Genomic DNA, 13,377 nt, shown 5'->3' with positions numbered 1-13,377 from the left:
CTGTGGTCCCAGCTACTCAGGAGGCTGAGGTGGGAGCATTAGTTGTGTTCAGGAGCCTGCAGTGAGCTGTGATGGCGCCACTGCACTCCAGCCTGGGCGACAGAGCCAGACCCTGTCTCAAAAAAACAAAAGAAGAGAGGCCCCCACTCTGTGCTGCACTCCTGGATGGAAGCCTCGAGGGGAGCGCGTGCAGGGCGGAGGCCTCATGAATAATTGAGGGTCTCAGGCAGGCGGCCGTCCCGCAGATGTCGCCCCGCCGCAGGCGGGGAGGGGGCGGCGGTGACATCACTTCCTCCCCTGCGGGGTCCCCGTGTGGGTTATAAGGCGCTGCAACCCTGGCCCGCACAGCGCCTTGGACCCGTTGGACGCCCACCATGCCGCCCCGAGGGCCAGCCTCTGAGCTGCTGCTGCTGCGGCTGCTCCTGCTGGGGGCGGGTGAGTGCGGGACCCGCCAGGGGCCGGGGAGCAGGGACTCCAGTGGGAGTGGGTGGGCAGTGCACCCAGTGGAGGCTTCAGGGGCCGAGCCTCCAGCTGGGGACGGTACACCTGCCAGGTGGGATGGGGAGGGGATGTTTGGGGACCGGGACACCCATGGGGCTGGGGTCGGTACCGGGGACAGAAGCCCAGTGCCATCTCCTTTCTCCACAGCCACCGCTGCTCCCCTGGCACCGAGACCCTCCAAGGAGGAGGTGAGGAGTGTGGAGCCCTTGCCCTGCCTCACCTAGCTGGGGCCCTGCCCTCCCTGCACAGCCTGACCCATGATCCTTATTGCCCTCAAACCAGCCGCTCTCCTCCCCATCTCCCCTGCCCTCAACCTCCCCTCTGACCTGGCACCCCTGCCCCCCAGCTGACCCGCTGTCTGGCAGAGGTGGTCACAGAGGTGCTGACCGTGGGCCAGGTCCAGAGAGGACCCTGCACTGCTCTTCTCCACAAGGGTAAGGAGGCCCCGGCCCCCACTTGCCCTCCAGAGCACCATGGGACCCTACCCCACCCCACCCAGGGTCCTGCCCAGGTGCCTACATGCTCTCCCGCCCAGGCTACCTGGAGGAAGAGGTCCTCATTCCCAGAGCCCCGTTGCCTGGACCAGCGGGGCACTGCCCAGCATTCACACCTGACAGAGCCTGGCCACCAGCAACACCCTTGTGGCTCCCTGCAGAAGGACCAGATGGGGCAGGGAACATCCCCTCCCAGGTGGGATGAAATAGGACCCTCCCCTTGCAGTCTGGGCAGCCCCTCGTGAGACCTTCAGCAGGGCCCAGAACTCTTCAAGGCCTCAGTTTCCCAATTCGAACTCCTGACCTCAGGTGATCGGCCACCACGGCCTCCCAAAGTGCTGAGATTACAGGCGTGAGCCTCCATGCCCGGCCTCAGTTTCCCAGTTGGATGCCTAGAGAGTGTCCTTTCCCTTTCTGCCAGAGTTGTGCGGGACAGAGCCCCACGGCTGTGCGTCCACCGAGGAGAAAGGCCTGCTGCTTGGGGATTTCAAGAAGCAGGAGGCTGGGAAGACGAGGTCCAGCCAGGAGGTGAGGGATGAGGAAGAGGAGGAGGTGGCAGAGAGGACCCACAAGTCCGAGGTCCAGGAACAAGCCGTCCGCACGCAAGGGCACTGCCAGCTCCACCAGGAGGAGGAGGAGGAGAGGAAGAGGGGGCCCATGGAGACCTTTGAGGACCTGTGGCAGCGGCATCTAGAGAATGGAGGGGACCTCCAGAAGCGGGTGGCAGAGAAGGCCAGTGACAAAGAGACGGCCCAGTTCCAGGCAGAGGAGAACGGGTTGCAGGTGCTGGGCGGGGACCGCAGCCTGTGGCAGGGGGCCGAGAGAGGCGGAGGAGAGAAGCACGAAGACTCGTCCCACCACCACCACCACCACCAGCCAGAGGCTGAGGCCAGGCAGAAGGAGGAGGAGGCTTCGGAGAGGGAGGTGAGTAGGGGGATGAAGGAGGAACACTGAAACAGTTTGGAGGCAGGGTTGGATGCTCAGTGGAGTTACAACTCAACAGCCACCGGTGTTGGCCCTACACCACCAGATCCATCACTAGTGGATCACAGTGGCCAAGACTGACACCACGACTGGGTAACAACTTCCGTGCAAGGCCTCTACCTCATACTTCCATACTACTGTATGGACTACAGCAACCAAGACGGCGCCATTGCACAGAAGCAAGCCACCATCACTAGCAAGTTGGCCACTGTGAAAAGTGGCTGCTGTGCCTACTTCACTAGGTGACAGACAGACACCATTGCTGGGTCATGGAAAACAAAGTGTCACCATGATTGGTGGCACCAAAAGTGCCATAACAGGCTGGGCATGGTGGCTCACACCTGTAATCCTAGGGAGGGTTAATCCTTTCAGAGTCCAAGGCGGGAGAATCCCTTGAGGCCAGGAGTTCGAGACCAGCCTGGGCAACATAGTGAAACCCTGACTCTACAAATAATTTAAAAAATTAGCCAGGCATGGTGGCACACGCCTGTGGTCCCAGCTCTCAGGAGGCTGAGGTGGTAGGATTGCTTGAACCCAGGAGGTTGAGGCTGCATTGAGCCATAATTGTGCTACACCACTCCCGCCTGGGCAACAGAGCAAAACCGTCTTTAAAAAAAAAAAAAAAAAAAAAATGGCTGGGCGCGGTGGCTCATGCCTGCAATCCCAGCACTTTGGGAGGCTGAGGCGGGAGGATCACCTGAGGTCAGGAGTTTGAGACCAGCCTGGCCAACATGGTGAAACCCCGTCTCTACTAAAAATACAAAAAATCAGCCAGGCATGGTGGTGCGTGCCTGTAATCCCAGCTACTCGGGAGGCTGAGGCAGGAGAATCACTTGAACCCGGGAGGTGGAGGTTACAGTGAGCTGAGATCGTGCCACTGTACTACAGCCTGGGTGACAGAGCGAGACTCCATCTTAAAAATAAAAGCGCCATCACAAGGTGCTCATCCCAGGCACCTTTGCCAGTGCCAAGCCACTGCTGTTGGCTGTGGTCGCATTAGCCAGCACCACTCTTCCAGGGTTATGACAGTCAGCATGGTCATCATCACGGTCCACGACAATCAGAACGACCGCTACTGGATGCCACTATGAGAACCGACATGGCCCACAATCACAGTGACCGAGGTGGCCTGCCTTTGAAGGGGGGTGCTGACCACCCCGTTTCTGACCCCACCAGGAACAGGTGGAGCGGCTGGAGCACTTGAGAGATGAACTGAAGAAGGTGACAGAGACGCTGGGGGAGTAGCTCAGGAGGGAGGGCTGACCCCTGTCTCAGGCCCTCCTTCCTCCCGACACACCCTGTGGCTTAGGACTGTTGACCCCAAAGCCTCCACCTCACCTGGCACCCGCCACGCCACGCTACCCAAACAGGGGAGGAGACGGACGTGCCTTGGAACCACACCCAAGGAGGCGAGTCTGAGCTGGGCCAGGGGCTGGGCTCAGCCCTGACACAGGAAGCACCCCCACACCTATGTACTCCCACTCCAACCCTTCTGAGTGAATAAAGCACAAAGAAACGCACCCTGCCTCTGTGAACAGCACTTGATGTGACAGGGACGGGCCCCAGAAGGACCCGAAGGACTGGGAAGACAAAATCAGTCTGGTCTCTGGTTGTCAGAACTAGGGTTTTATTTATTAAACTGGAAATTCTATTAACAATGAAACGAATCAGACGGGGCCGGGGTCGTCAGGAAGAGGTTTTGAGGCTGGGGTGGGAGGCAGCCAGGTTTGGCTGCGGCCGCTGTGAACCACAATGTCGTCGTATTCATCCTGGGGGCAAAGGGGACCAGGCAGAGGGGCTCAGGTGGCTGTCACTTTGCCCACCACCCATGTCCTCATAGAGCACCCTAAGAATTGGGTCTCGCCTGAAAGCCCAAGTTCCCCTGCTCCTGGCTCAACCTCCCAGTTCCTAGCTCTCAGAACTCCATTTTCTTTTCTTTTCTTTATTTTTTAGATGGAGTCTCGCTGTCGCCCAGGCTGGAGTGCAGTGCTGTGATCTAGGTTCACTGCAACCTGCACCTCCCAGGTTCAAGCAATTCTCCTACCTCAGCCTCCCAAGTAGCTAGGATTATAGGCCTGCGCCACCACGCCCAGCTAATTTTTGTATTTTTAGTAGAGACAGGGTCTTGCCATGTTGGCCAGGCTGGTTTTGAACTCCTGACCTCGTGATCCGCCCGCCTCGGCCTCCCAAAGTGCTGGGATTACAGTCGTGAGCCACCGCACCTGGCCAGAACTCCATTTTCAAGGTCACTTCTACAGACCAATTTCTAGCCAGCCACCACTCCAGAGTTTCGGCAACTGAGCTGGCCCTCCTCCACCCCTTCTCTCTGCCTTTACCCAAATTCCTCCACACCCATCATTTAGCACCGTGCCTTGCCCAAGGATGGATCTGTATTGCTGGGTTCTCTTGACTATATCTCTCCCCACCGCTGGCTCGGGTCCTGTCCCACCACTGCCGGTGTTCAAATCACTGCCACCCAAGGTTTTCTTTTCGCAGTGTGAGTTCTCCAATTCTTGCTGCCTAAAATCACCCCCGGTGCTGCCGCCCACCCCTGCCTGTGTTCACCAATCACTGCGACCAAGGTCTTTTCTCCACCCCTGCCTGAGTTCTACCATTGCCACTGCCTTAGTTTTTCAGCTACTTCTGCCCAAGCTCTTCCCACCACCCCTGTCCAGGTCTCTCCTGACTAATGCCCCGTGTCACTGGCGCTGCTGCCTAAGTTCTCTAACGGCAGCCCAAGGTCGGTGCCTAATTATCTTCTTGGGCTTCTTGCCTGCCGGTCTATCCTGACCCCCCAGCTGGGCTGCCCTGTCTCTCCTGACTCACGCCCTCATCTCCGCTGTCGCTGTCGCTACTGCTGCTGCAGGGGCCGGATTTCTCGTCCTCGCCCTCGGGCTCAGGGGCTCCGTGTGCACGGAGGAGGCGGGCGAGGATGGGGTTGGGCCGGAGCATGGCACTGCCGAGTGGGGTGCGGCCGCCGTACATGCGGGCAGCAGGGTTCGCGCCTGCCCTCAGGAGAAGCTCCAGCACATCGGCCGCCTGGGCCTCCACTGCCAAATGCAGGGGGCTCCGGCCGCACGTGGGCTCCTGTGGGGGTTCAACAGAAAGGTCAGAGGGCCCGAAGAGGGGACAAGCCCCCTCCCGCTGACGGCACCTTCCCCGAGGTTGGGGCTCACCGGTTTGTCGAGGTCAGCTCCAGCATCTTGGAGCAGCCGGACCATCTCCACATCTTTGTGGATAACGGCCACGTGGAGTGGGGTGTGGCCTGGGGACAGAGTGATTGGCGTCAGATGAGGTGAGGGGTCCCCCTGCCGTGCTTTGATCCTGGGGGAGGGTCATGTGGCCTGAGGGTGATCAGGTTTGGGGACTGGTTCCTGAATTCTTGGGTATGGCAAAGAGGTACCTGGGTCCCAAATGCCTGTCTCAGATGGCCTGAGCTTGCTGGCAAGTGCTAGTGCCTGAGTTGTTTGAAGCCTGGGGCCCGTGGGTAAAGAGCCTGGGGTCTGTGGACAGGGGGCCTGGATTTTGGGGCCAGGAGGAGACCCAAGTCTCTGCTCTTATCTGTCAAAGGACCTGAGCTGGCACGCTGGTTCACACCTGTAATCCCAGCACTTTGGGAGGCCAAAGCAAGAGGATCACTTGAGCCCAGGAGTTCAAGAAGCAGCCTGGGCAACATGGCAAGACCTCGTCTCTACTAAAAATAAAAAATAAAGGCCAGGCACAGTGGCTCACGCCTGTAATTCCAGCACTTCGGGAGGCTGAGGCAGGCAGATCATTTGAGGTCAGGAGTTCCAGACCAACCTGGCCAACATGGTGAAATACTAAAAATACAAAAATTAGCTGGGCCTGGTGGGACATGCCTATAATCCCAGCTACTGAGGAGGCTGAGGCAGGAGAATCGCTTGAACCCGGGAGGCACAGGTTGCAGTGAGCCGAGATTGCACCACTGCACTCCAGCCTGGGTGACAAGAATAAAACTCCGTCTCAAAAAAAAAAAGAATAGGCCGGGCGTGGTGGCTCACGCCTGTAATCCCAGCACTTTGGGAGGCCGAGGCAGGTGGATCACGAGGTCGGGAGATCGAGACCATGCTGGCTAACATGGTGAAACCCCGTCTCTACTAAAAATACAAAAAATTAGTTGGGCATGGTGGCAGGCGCCTGTAGTCCCAGCTACTCGGGAGGCTGAGGCAGGAGAATGGCGTGAACCCAGGAGGCAGAGCTTGCAGTGAGCCGAGATGGCGCCACTGCCCTACAGTCTGGGCAACAGAGTGAGACTCCATGTCAAACAAAACAAAACAAACAAAACAAAACAAAAAAAACCTTTAAGGTTCCTGCCCAGGCACAGTGGCTCACACCTATAATCCCAGCACTTTGGAAGGCCATGGCGGGCAGATCACCTGAGGCCAGGAATTCAAGACCAGCCTGGTCAACATGGTAAAACCCCATCTCTACTAAAAATACAATAAGCTGGGCATGGTAGCATGTGCCTGTAATCCCTGTAATCCTGGCTACTCGGGAGGCTGAAGCAGGAGAATTGCCTGAACCTGGGAGGTGGAGGTTGCAGTGAGCCAAGATCACGCCACTGAACTCCACCCTGGGCAATAGAGTGAGACTCTGTCTCCAAAAAAAAAAAAAAAAAGGGTACCAAGTAGCTGAAAAGCCTGTGACCTGGGGGCGAGAGGCTAGGGGTAGGCCCTGAACACTGGGTCCTGAATGACGTCAGTCCATCTGAGGAGGGGTCTGGTCTCAGGTGGCTGGGCTTATAGGCAGGGGAACAGAAACTTGGATGTCAGGGCTGTGGGCGGATGAGCCCTTCTTCCCATGAGGCTGAGGAGGGCTGTCTCTGAACCCTGCTGCCCATCGCTGGGAACCTGGGGTGCCAGAGTTTCACAGAGGGCCTGAGCTCTGCATTCCCTGGTCCTGGGTGGGGTAGGGGTCCCAGCTGCAACACACTCTGCAGGTGGGGAGCCTGGGGGCCCAACAACTGGATCCTGGCAGCTCTGGGTCTGTGGGTGACAGGTCTGCATCCCAAGTGACCTGGGGCCTCCAGGTGGGGGTCCTGGGTCCTATATATCCAATTCTCAATCATCTGGGCCCTGAGTGGAGGTCCCTGGTCCCGATGTCTGGGCTCCTGAAGCCTAGGCATGATTTCCCAAGGAGCTCGGTCTCAAATCAGGGAAGCTGAGCCCAGGGCCAGGTGCTCTCGCCTAGCCCGGGAGCTGAGTCCTTCCCTGGTGATGACCCTCACCCTCGTAGTTTTCAGCCTCCAGCTGCAGCTTCCAGTCCTCCTCACTCTCCTCTTCTTCCTTCTCCAAGTCGGAATCGGGGTACAAGGCGACAGGGGTGTGGTTGGTGTCGGGAGTATGGTCAGGGCCCTGAGCGAGGTAGGTGTCGGGGGCTTCCCTGGGGCGCCGGGGGCGGGGCTGAAGCAGGGCACGGGCACAGGCGTGTGCCCCCACACGGCAAGCCAGGTGCAGCGCCGTGTGGCCCCTACGCTCCGCCACGCATGGCCCAGCGCCTGCTGCATACAGCTTCTCCACCGTGGATGCCTCCCCCAGGATGGCTGCCAGGTGCAGGGCCGTCTGCAGAAGCAGAGGACAGGCGGTAGGGAGTCACACTGGGAACCCTGGACCCCAAGCCCTACACCATCCCTCGTGGCTCACCTGGCCTAGGTCATTCTGCAGGTCCATGTACTCAGTGCCAGCCGAGAAGCCTAGAAGAAAATCCAGGAAGGGTTCATGCTGATGAATCACAGCCAAGTGCAGTGCCCTGGGGACAAAGACCAGGGTCAGAGGGCAAAGTTCAAGTCCTCTTGCATTCCTTCATTCAACAAACATGGGGCGCCTACTGTATGCTAGGCCTTGTGACCACAGTTCTGGAAACCCCTGTCAGCTATCTGGGAGGTCAGAGGTCAGAGTTTCATCAGCAAATTCGTGGAATCAATGTTTATTCAGTGGGATTTCCACTTCTGCCCAAAACAAAGTAACATGGACCAGAATTCACTCCCACGTGAAACAAACAAGAGTCAGATGAAATACGGTATATGAAGCAACAGTGTTGAAGACACTGGACATCGTGCAATGAATCACAGTGACCCCTGAAAGACAGGAAACACGAGGTGGGCCCCACACTCGACTGCCACAGCTTATTGTCTGGAGAGAGTTTCAAAGCCACGGTGCAGAGAGGGGAATCCAAGCAGAGCCCATTAGGTTGTCTGAGGTCAGGAGATGGATATGGAGGAAGAGTCTGTGGAGGCCAGGGTGGCTAGAGTCACAGGACAGAGTACAAAACGAAGAGAGTTGCCAAAGAAGAGATTGCTGGGGAACTGCAGGAGGTTCTCTTGTGTATTCCGGAGAATACGGATCAGCCATGCCTGTGAGTCTGTGGGGATGGGAAAACCATCCAAAAGGATTTCAGAAAAGTGCTCGTTACTCACACAGGGCCAGGAATAGTGAGTGTTCCCACCAGTCAGGCTGGAAAAACATCACAGGCTATTGGGTGGGATACTCAGGAAGGTCTTGCCTCAATAGTGGGGAATAATTAGCTGTAGATGGGGTACTGCTCAACACCCACCTAACAAACCATAAAAGCAAAACTGGAAAGACTGAAACTACTTCCGAGTAATTTAACGCCATCCCAGAATAATATTCAAGAATATTTATTTATTTATTTATTTTATTTTTTATTTTTTGACAGTCTTGCCCTGTCGCCCAGGCTGGAGCACAGTGACACGATCGCAGCTCACTGCAACCTCCACCTCCTGGGTTCAAGCGATTCTCCTGCCTCAGCCTCCCGAATAGCCGGAACCACAGGCGCATGCCACCACGCCTGGCTAATTTTTGTAGTTTTTAGTAGAGACAGGGTTTCACCACGTTGGTCAAGCTGATCTCGAACTCCTGACCTCGTGATCCACCCACCTCGGCCTCCCAAAGTGCTGGGATTATGGTTTGTTTTGACTACTCGACTCTGCTGTGTCAGTGCAAAAGCAGCCACTGACAATATGTAAATGAATGAGCTTGCTTGCATTCCAAAAGAACTTTATTTATGGAGCCTGAAATATGAATTTCATACATTTTCGCTTGCCATATAATATTATTATTCTTTTGATTTTTAGAAACTGTTTAAAAATGTAGAGACCATTCTTAGCTCACAACCATACAAAAGCAGATGGCTAGCTAGATTTTGCGTGGAGGCCATAGTTTGCCAACCCCCACCTTAAAGCAACCACTAACATAACAAAAACAGGAATATCTAAGAAGCAAACAAAAGAAATAAAATGAGGCCGGGCTTGGTGGCTCACGCCTATAATCCCAGCACTTTGGGAGACCGAGGCGGGCGGGCGGATCACGAGGTCAGGAGATGGAGACCACGGTGAAACCCCGTTTCTACTAAAAATACACACAAAAAATTAGCCGGGCGCAGTGGCAGGCGCCTGTAGTCCCAGCTACTCGGGAGGCTGAGGCAGGAGAATGGCGTGAACCTGGGAGGCGGAGCTTGCAGTGAGCCGAGATTGCACCACTGCACTCCAGCCTGGGCGACAGGGCGAGACTCCGTCTCAAAAAAAAAAAAAAAAAAAGAAATAAAATGAAAAACACTATACAGAAGGAGCAGGATTGAAAAAAAAAAAGTAACAAAAACAATACCCAATAAAAGGCAAAAAGAAAGAAAAAGAAAACATAGATAAATAGAATATATATAATAGACATGGGATAAATTTACACAATCATATCAATATCAAATTAAATGTAAATGGTCTAAACACTAATTAAAAGGCAGAGACTCTGGGCACAGAGACTGGCTGGGCACAGTTCATCCCTGTAATCCAGCACTTTGGGAGGCCAAGGTGGGAAGATTGCTTGAGCTCAAGAGTTTGAGACCACGGCTGCACACAGTGGCTCACACCTGTAATCCCAGCACTCTGAGAGGCCACAGCGGGTGGATCAACTGAGGTTAGGAGTTCGAGACCAGCCTGGCCAAAATGGTGAAACTGCTGTTGCTACTAAAAATACAAAAATTAGCCAGGTGTGGGGGCATGCGCCTGTAATCCCAAATTTGGGAGGCTGAGGCAGTAGAACTGCTTAAACCCAGGAGGAGTCAGAGGTTTCAGCGAGCAGAGATAGTGCCACTACACTCCAGCCTGGGTGACAGAACAAGACTCTGTCTCAAAAAAAAAAAAAAAAAGAGTTTGAGAACATAGGGGGACCCTGTCTCTACAAAAAAATTTAAAAGTTTGCCAGGCATGGTGGCATGTGCCTGTGGTCTCAGCTACTCAGGAGGCTGAGGTGCAAGGATCACTTGAGCCAGGAGGTCGTGGCTACAGTAAGCCATGATCATGCCACTGCACTCCAGCCTGGGTGACAGAGCAAGACACTGCCTCAAAAAAAAAAAAAGGGCAGAGATTGTTAGATTGAATAAAAAAGCAAAGGCCAGGGGTGGTGGCTCATGCCCATAATCCTAGCACTTTAGGAGGCTGAGGCAGGTGGATTGCTTGAGCCCAGGCATTCAAGATGAGCCTGGGCAACATAGCAAGATCCCGTCTCTATTAAAAACAAAGCAAAACCCAATCATACACTGTCTACGAGAAACACCCTTTAGATATAAATAAATTACCCAGACATGGTGGAGCAAACCTGTAGTCCTTGCTACTTTGGAGGCTGAGGTAGGGGGATGGCTTGGTAGGAGCTCAAGACTGCAGCGAGCCGTGATTGAGACACTGTATCCAGCCTGGGTGACAGAGTAAGACCCTGTCCATAGGTAGCCTGGCAGGCAGGCAGGCAGGCAGGCAGGCAGGTAGATAGATAGAGATAGACAGAGATTAGATAGATAGATTAGATAGATAGATAGATAGATAGATAGATAGATAGACAGACAGACAGACAGACAGACAGACAGACAGACAGAAATACAAATATTTTTGGGCCGGGTGTGGTGGCTCACACCTGTAATCCCAGAACTTTGGGAGGCCGAGGTGGGTGGATCACTTGAAGTCAGGAGTTTGAGACCAGCCTGGCCAACATGGTGAAATCCCATCTCTACTAAAAATACAAAAATTAGCTGGATGTGGCGGTGCATGCCTATAATCCCAGCTACGCGGAAGGCTGAAACATGATAATTGCTTGAACCCGGGAGACAGAGGTTGCAGTAAGCTGAGATCATTCCACTGTACTCCAGCTTCGGCGACAGAGCAAGACTCCAGTCTCAAAAAAAAAGAAAAAAAAAATACTGAATTAGGCCGGGTGTGGTGGCTCACGCCTATAATCTCAGCACTTTGGGAGGCCAAGGTAGGCAGATCATTTGAGGTCAGGAGTTTGAGACCAGCCTGGCCAACATGGTGAAACCCTGTCTCTATCAAAAAATTACAAAAATTATCTGAGCGTGGTGGCACTCCCCTGTAATCCCAGCTACTCGGGAGGCTGAGGCAGGAGAATTGCTTGAACCCAGGAGACACAGGTTGCAGTGAGCCGACACGGTGCCACTGCACTCCAGCCTGGGCGACAGAGTGAGACTCCGTTTCAAAAAAAAAGAGTCAGAACAGAGACCAATTAAAGTAAAAAAAAATTAATGAAACCAAAATTAATTAATGAAAATTAACAAGACTAGGCCGGGCGCGGTGGCTCACGCTTGTAATCCCAGCACTTTGGGAGGCCGAGGCGGGCGGATCACGAGGTCAGGAGATCGAGACCACGGTGAAACCCCGTCTCTACTAAAAATACAAAAAATTAGCCGGGCGTGGTGGCAGGCGCCTGTAGTCCCAGCTACTCGGAGAGGCTGAGGCAGGAGAATGGCGTGAACCCGGGAGGCGGAGCTTGCAGTGAGCCGAGATTGCGCCACTGCACTCCAGCCTGGGTGACAGAGCGAGACTCCGTCTCAAAAAAAAAAAAAAAAAAGAAAATTAACGAGACTATAAAGCTGGTTGAGATCAATATTTATTCAGTGCCTCCTGGGTCAGGCACTGCTTGCATCACTGGGCATATAGCAGTAAACACGACAGACAAAAAACCCAGTACAGTCCCTCATCTGGGCCTTTGCAACTGTAGTTCTTTCTCCTTGAAATGCTCTTATCTTGTTTGTCTATTGCCTCATTTTCCTGCTGTATTTTTCTCCAAAGTACTTACTACCTCTGACTTTATTTCCTTCTCGTACTTTCTATGTTTCTTTCTTTCTGCGTGTCTTTGTTTCTTCCTGTCTTTGTTTCTTTCCTTCCTTGCGGTCTTATCAATCTGCTTATTTAGCTCCACTAAAATGTATGCTCCACAAGGGCTTAAGTTTTTGTCTGTCTTCTTCACTGCCTTTATCACTAGCACCTAAACGGAGCCTGGAACGTGGTAATGTGTAAACAATATTTGTTTAACAGATGAATCCTTGGTCTCATGGTGCTTACATTCTTTTTTTTTATTTTCCTATTTTTTTTTACTTTAATTAGGAATTCAACATAGAGGAGCTTACATTCTCTCTCTTTGAATTTAAGATTTGAAGAACACTGCTCAGAAGACAAGATCTTAGAGTCAGGGACCAAGTATTAATTTCGGAAATCAAACTCTAAGGCTCAAATCGGGAACTAAGAATCAAAGATCATATTTGGAGGTTAGAAGTCAGGAGAAGCCACAGTTCTAACAAAAGTCTCAGGACTGGAGTCAGGTTTGGGTATCAGTGGATACAATGTGGATTCCAGGAGCTGAGAATCATAGTTCAAGAAAAGAAGGTAAGAAATGATTGGGTTAGGATCATAGCTGGATAGAAGATTGGTTTTGTTAAAAGTTAGCACTCGGGGGTTAGAGGTCAGGAAGTTCAGCATCAGAAGTCAGATTTAGGAGTATGAGGTTAGGAAGCCTCAGGGATCAGAGATTAATGGGGAATCTGACGCCGGGTCCTAGGGCTCCGTTTGGCAGCCTAAGGTTCACTCACGTGTCCCCATCCTCAGTGACGTAGCCGAAGACGAGGGGAGCCCACGACAGCCCCGGGCCCAACTCCGCGCCCAACCCAGGTCCTCCGGGGGCCGCTGCGTCCGGACCCAGGGAGCCCAGGCCGCTGTCGCACCATTCATCTGCGTCGGCAGCTGTTCCCAAGCACGCGACCCCAGCCATGGCCCCCGCCGCCTCAAGGGCCCTCCGCAGTCGCCCGCCTGTAGCTGGGCTTTGCCGGGAGTTCTGGCGCTTCCGCCCTGCGGGAAATTCCCCACCACGCCCCCTGATTCACCCAATGATAATATGCTGAATCGCTCACACCCCGCCCTCGTACTGCATCCTGACCAATCAGAGTATTCGGGAGGAATACGACTCTCCAGCCGTTCCCACATTTTCCGGGCGCCCTTTACCAACATGGCTGCTGACGCCACGCCTTCTGGGACTCGTAATCTGGTCCTCGCGCGCTTTCTTACCTAACTGGGGCGCTCTGGGTG

At 54.0% G+C, this 13,377-nt stretch overlaps 2 protein-coding genes across 2 annotated transcripts; one reads left to right on the top strand and one right to left on the bottom strand.

Moving 5' to 3' along the window:
- The first annotated feature begins 72 nt into the window (after nucleotides 1–72).
- Nucleotides 73–3,499, top strand: CCER2 (coiled-coil glutamate rich protein 2). The gene is made up of 5 exons (XM_012496837.2): nucleotides 73–435; nucleotides 649–689; nucleotides 848–935; nucleotides 1,417–1,919; nucleotides 3,156–3,499. Exons 1-5 carry the CDS (start codon nucleotides 375–377, stop codon nucleotides 3,222–3,224), a joined length of 762 nt encoding a protein of 253 aa, XP_012352291.2. The 5' UTR covers nucleotides 73–374; the 3' UTR covers nucleotides 3,225–3,499.
- Nucleotides 3,500–3,586: 87 nt separating this feature from the next.
- Nucleotides 3,587–13,188, bottom strand: NFKBIB (NFKB inhibitor beta). Its single transcript, XM_030796859.1, has 6 exons — nucleotides 12,885–13,188; nucleotides 7,643–7,748; nucleotides 7,228–7,561; nucleotides 5,156–5,244; nucleotides 4,806–5,066; nucleotides 3,587–3,748 (listed from the first exon to the last, which is right to left on the bottom strand). The coding sequence occupies exons 1-6, from the start codon at nucleotides 13,061–13,063 to the stop codon at nucleotides 3,647–3,649; spliced, it is 1,071 nt and encodes a 356-aa protein (XP_030652719.1). The 5' UTR covers nucleotides 13,064–13,188; the 3' UTR covers nucleotides 3,587–3,646.
- Nucleotides 13,189–13,377: the final 189 nt, after the last annotated feature.

This window comes from Nomascus leucogenys, chromosome 17 (genome assembly GCF_006542625.1).
Source record: "Nomascus leucogenys isolate Asia chromosome 17, Asia_NLE_v1, whole genome shotgun sequence".
In the NCBI taxonomy this organism is placed as follows: domain Eukaryota; kingdom Metazoa; phylum Chordata; class Mammalia; order Primates; family Hylobatidae; genus Nomascus; species Nomascus leucogenys.
The sequence above is the reverse complement of the archived record's forward strand: the minus strand, read 5'-3'. Positions and strand labels throughout refer to the sequence as shown.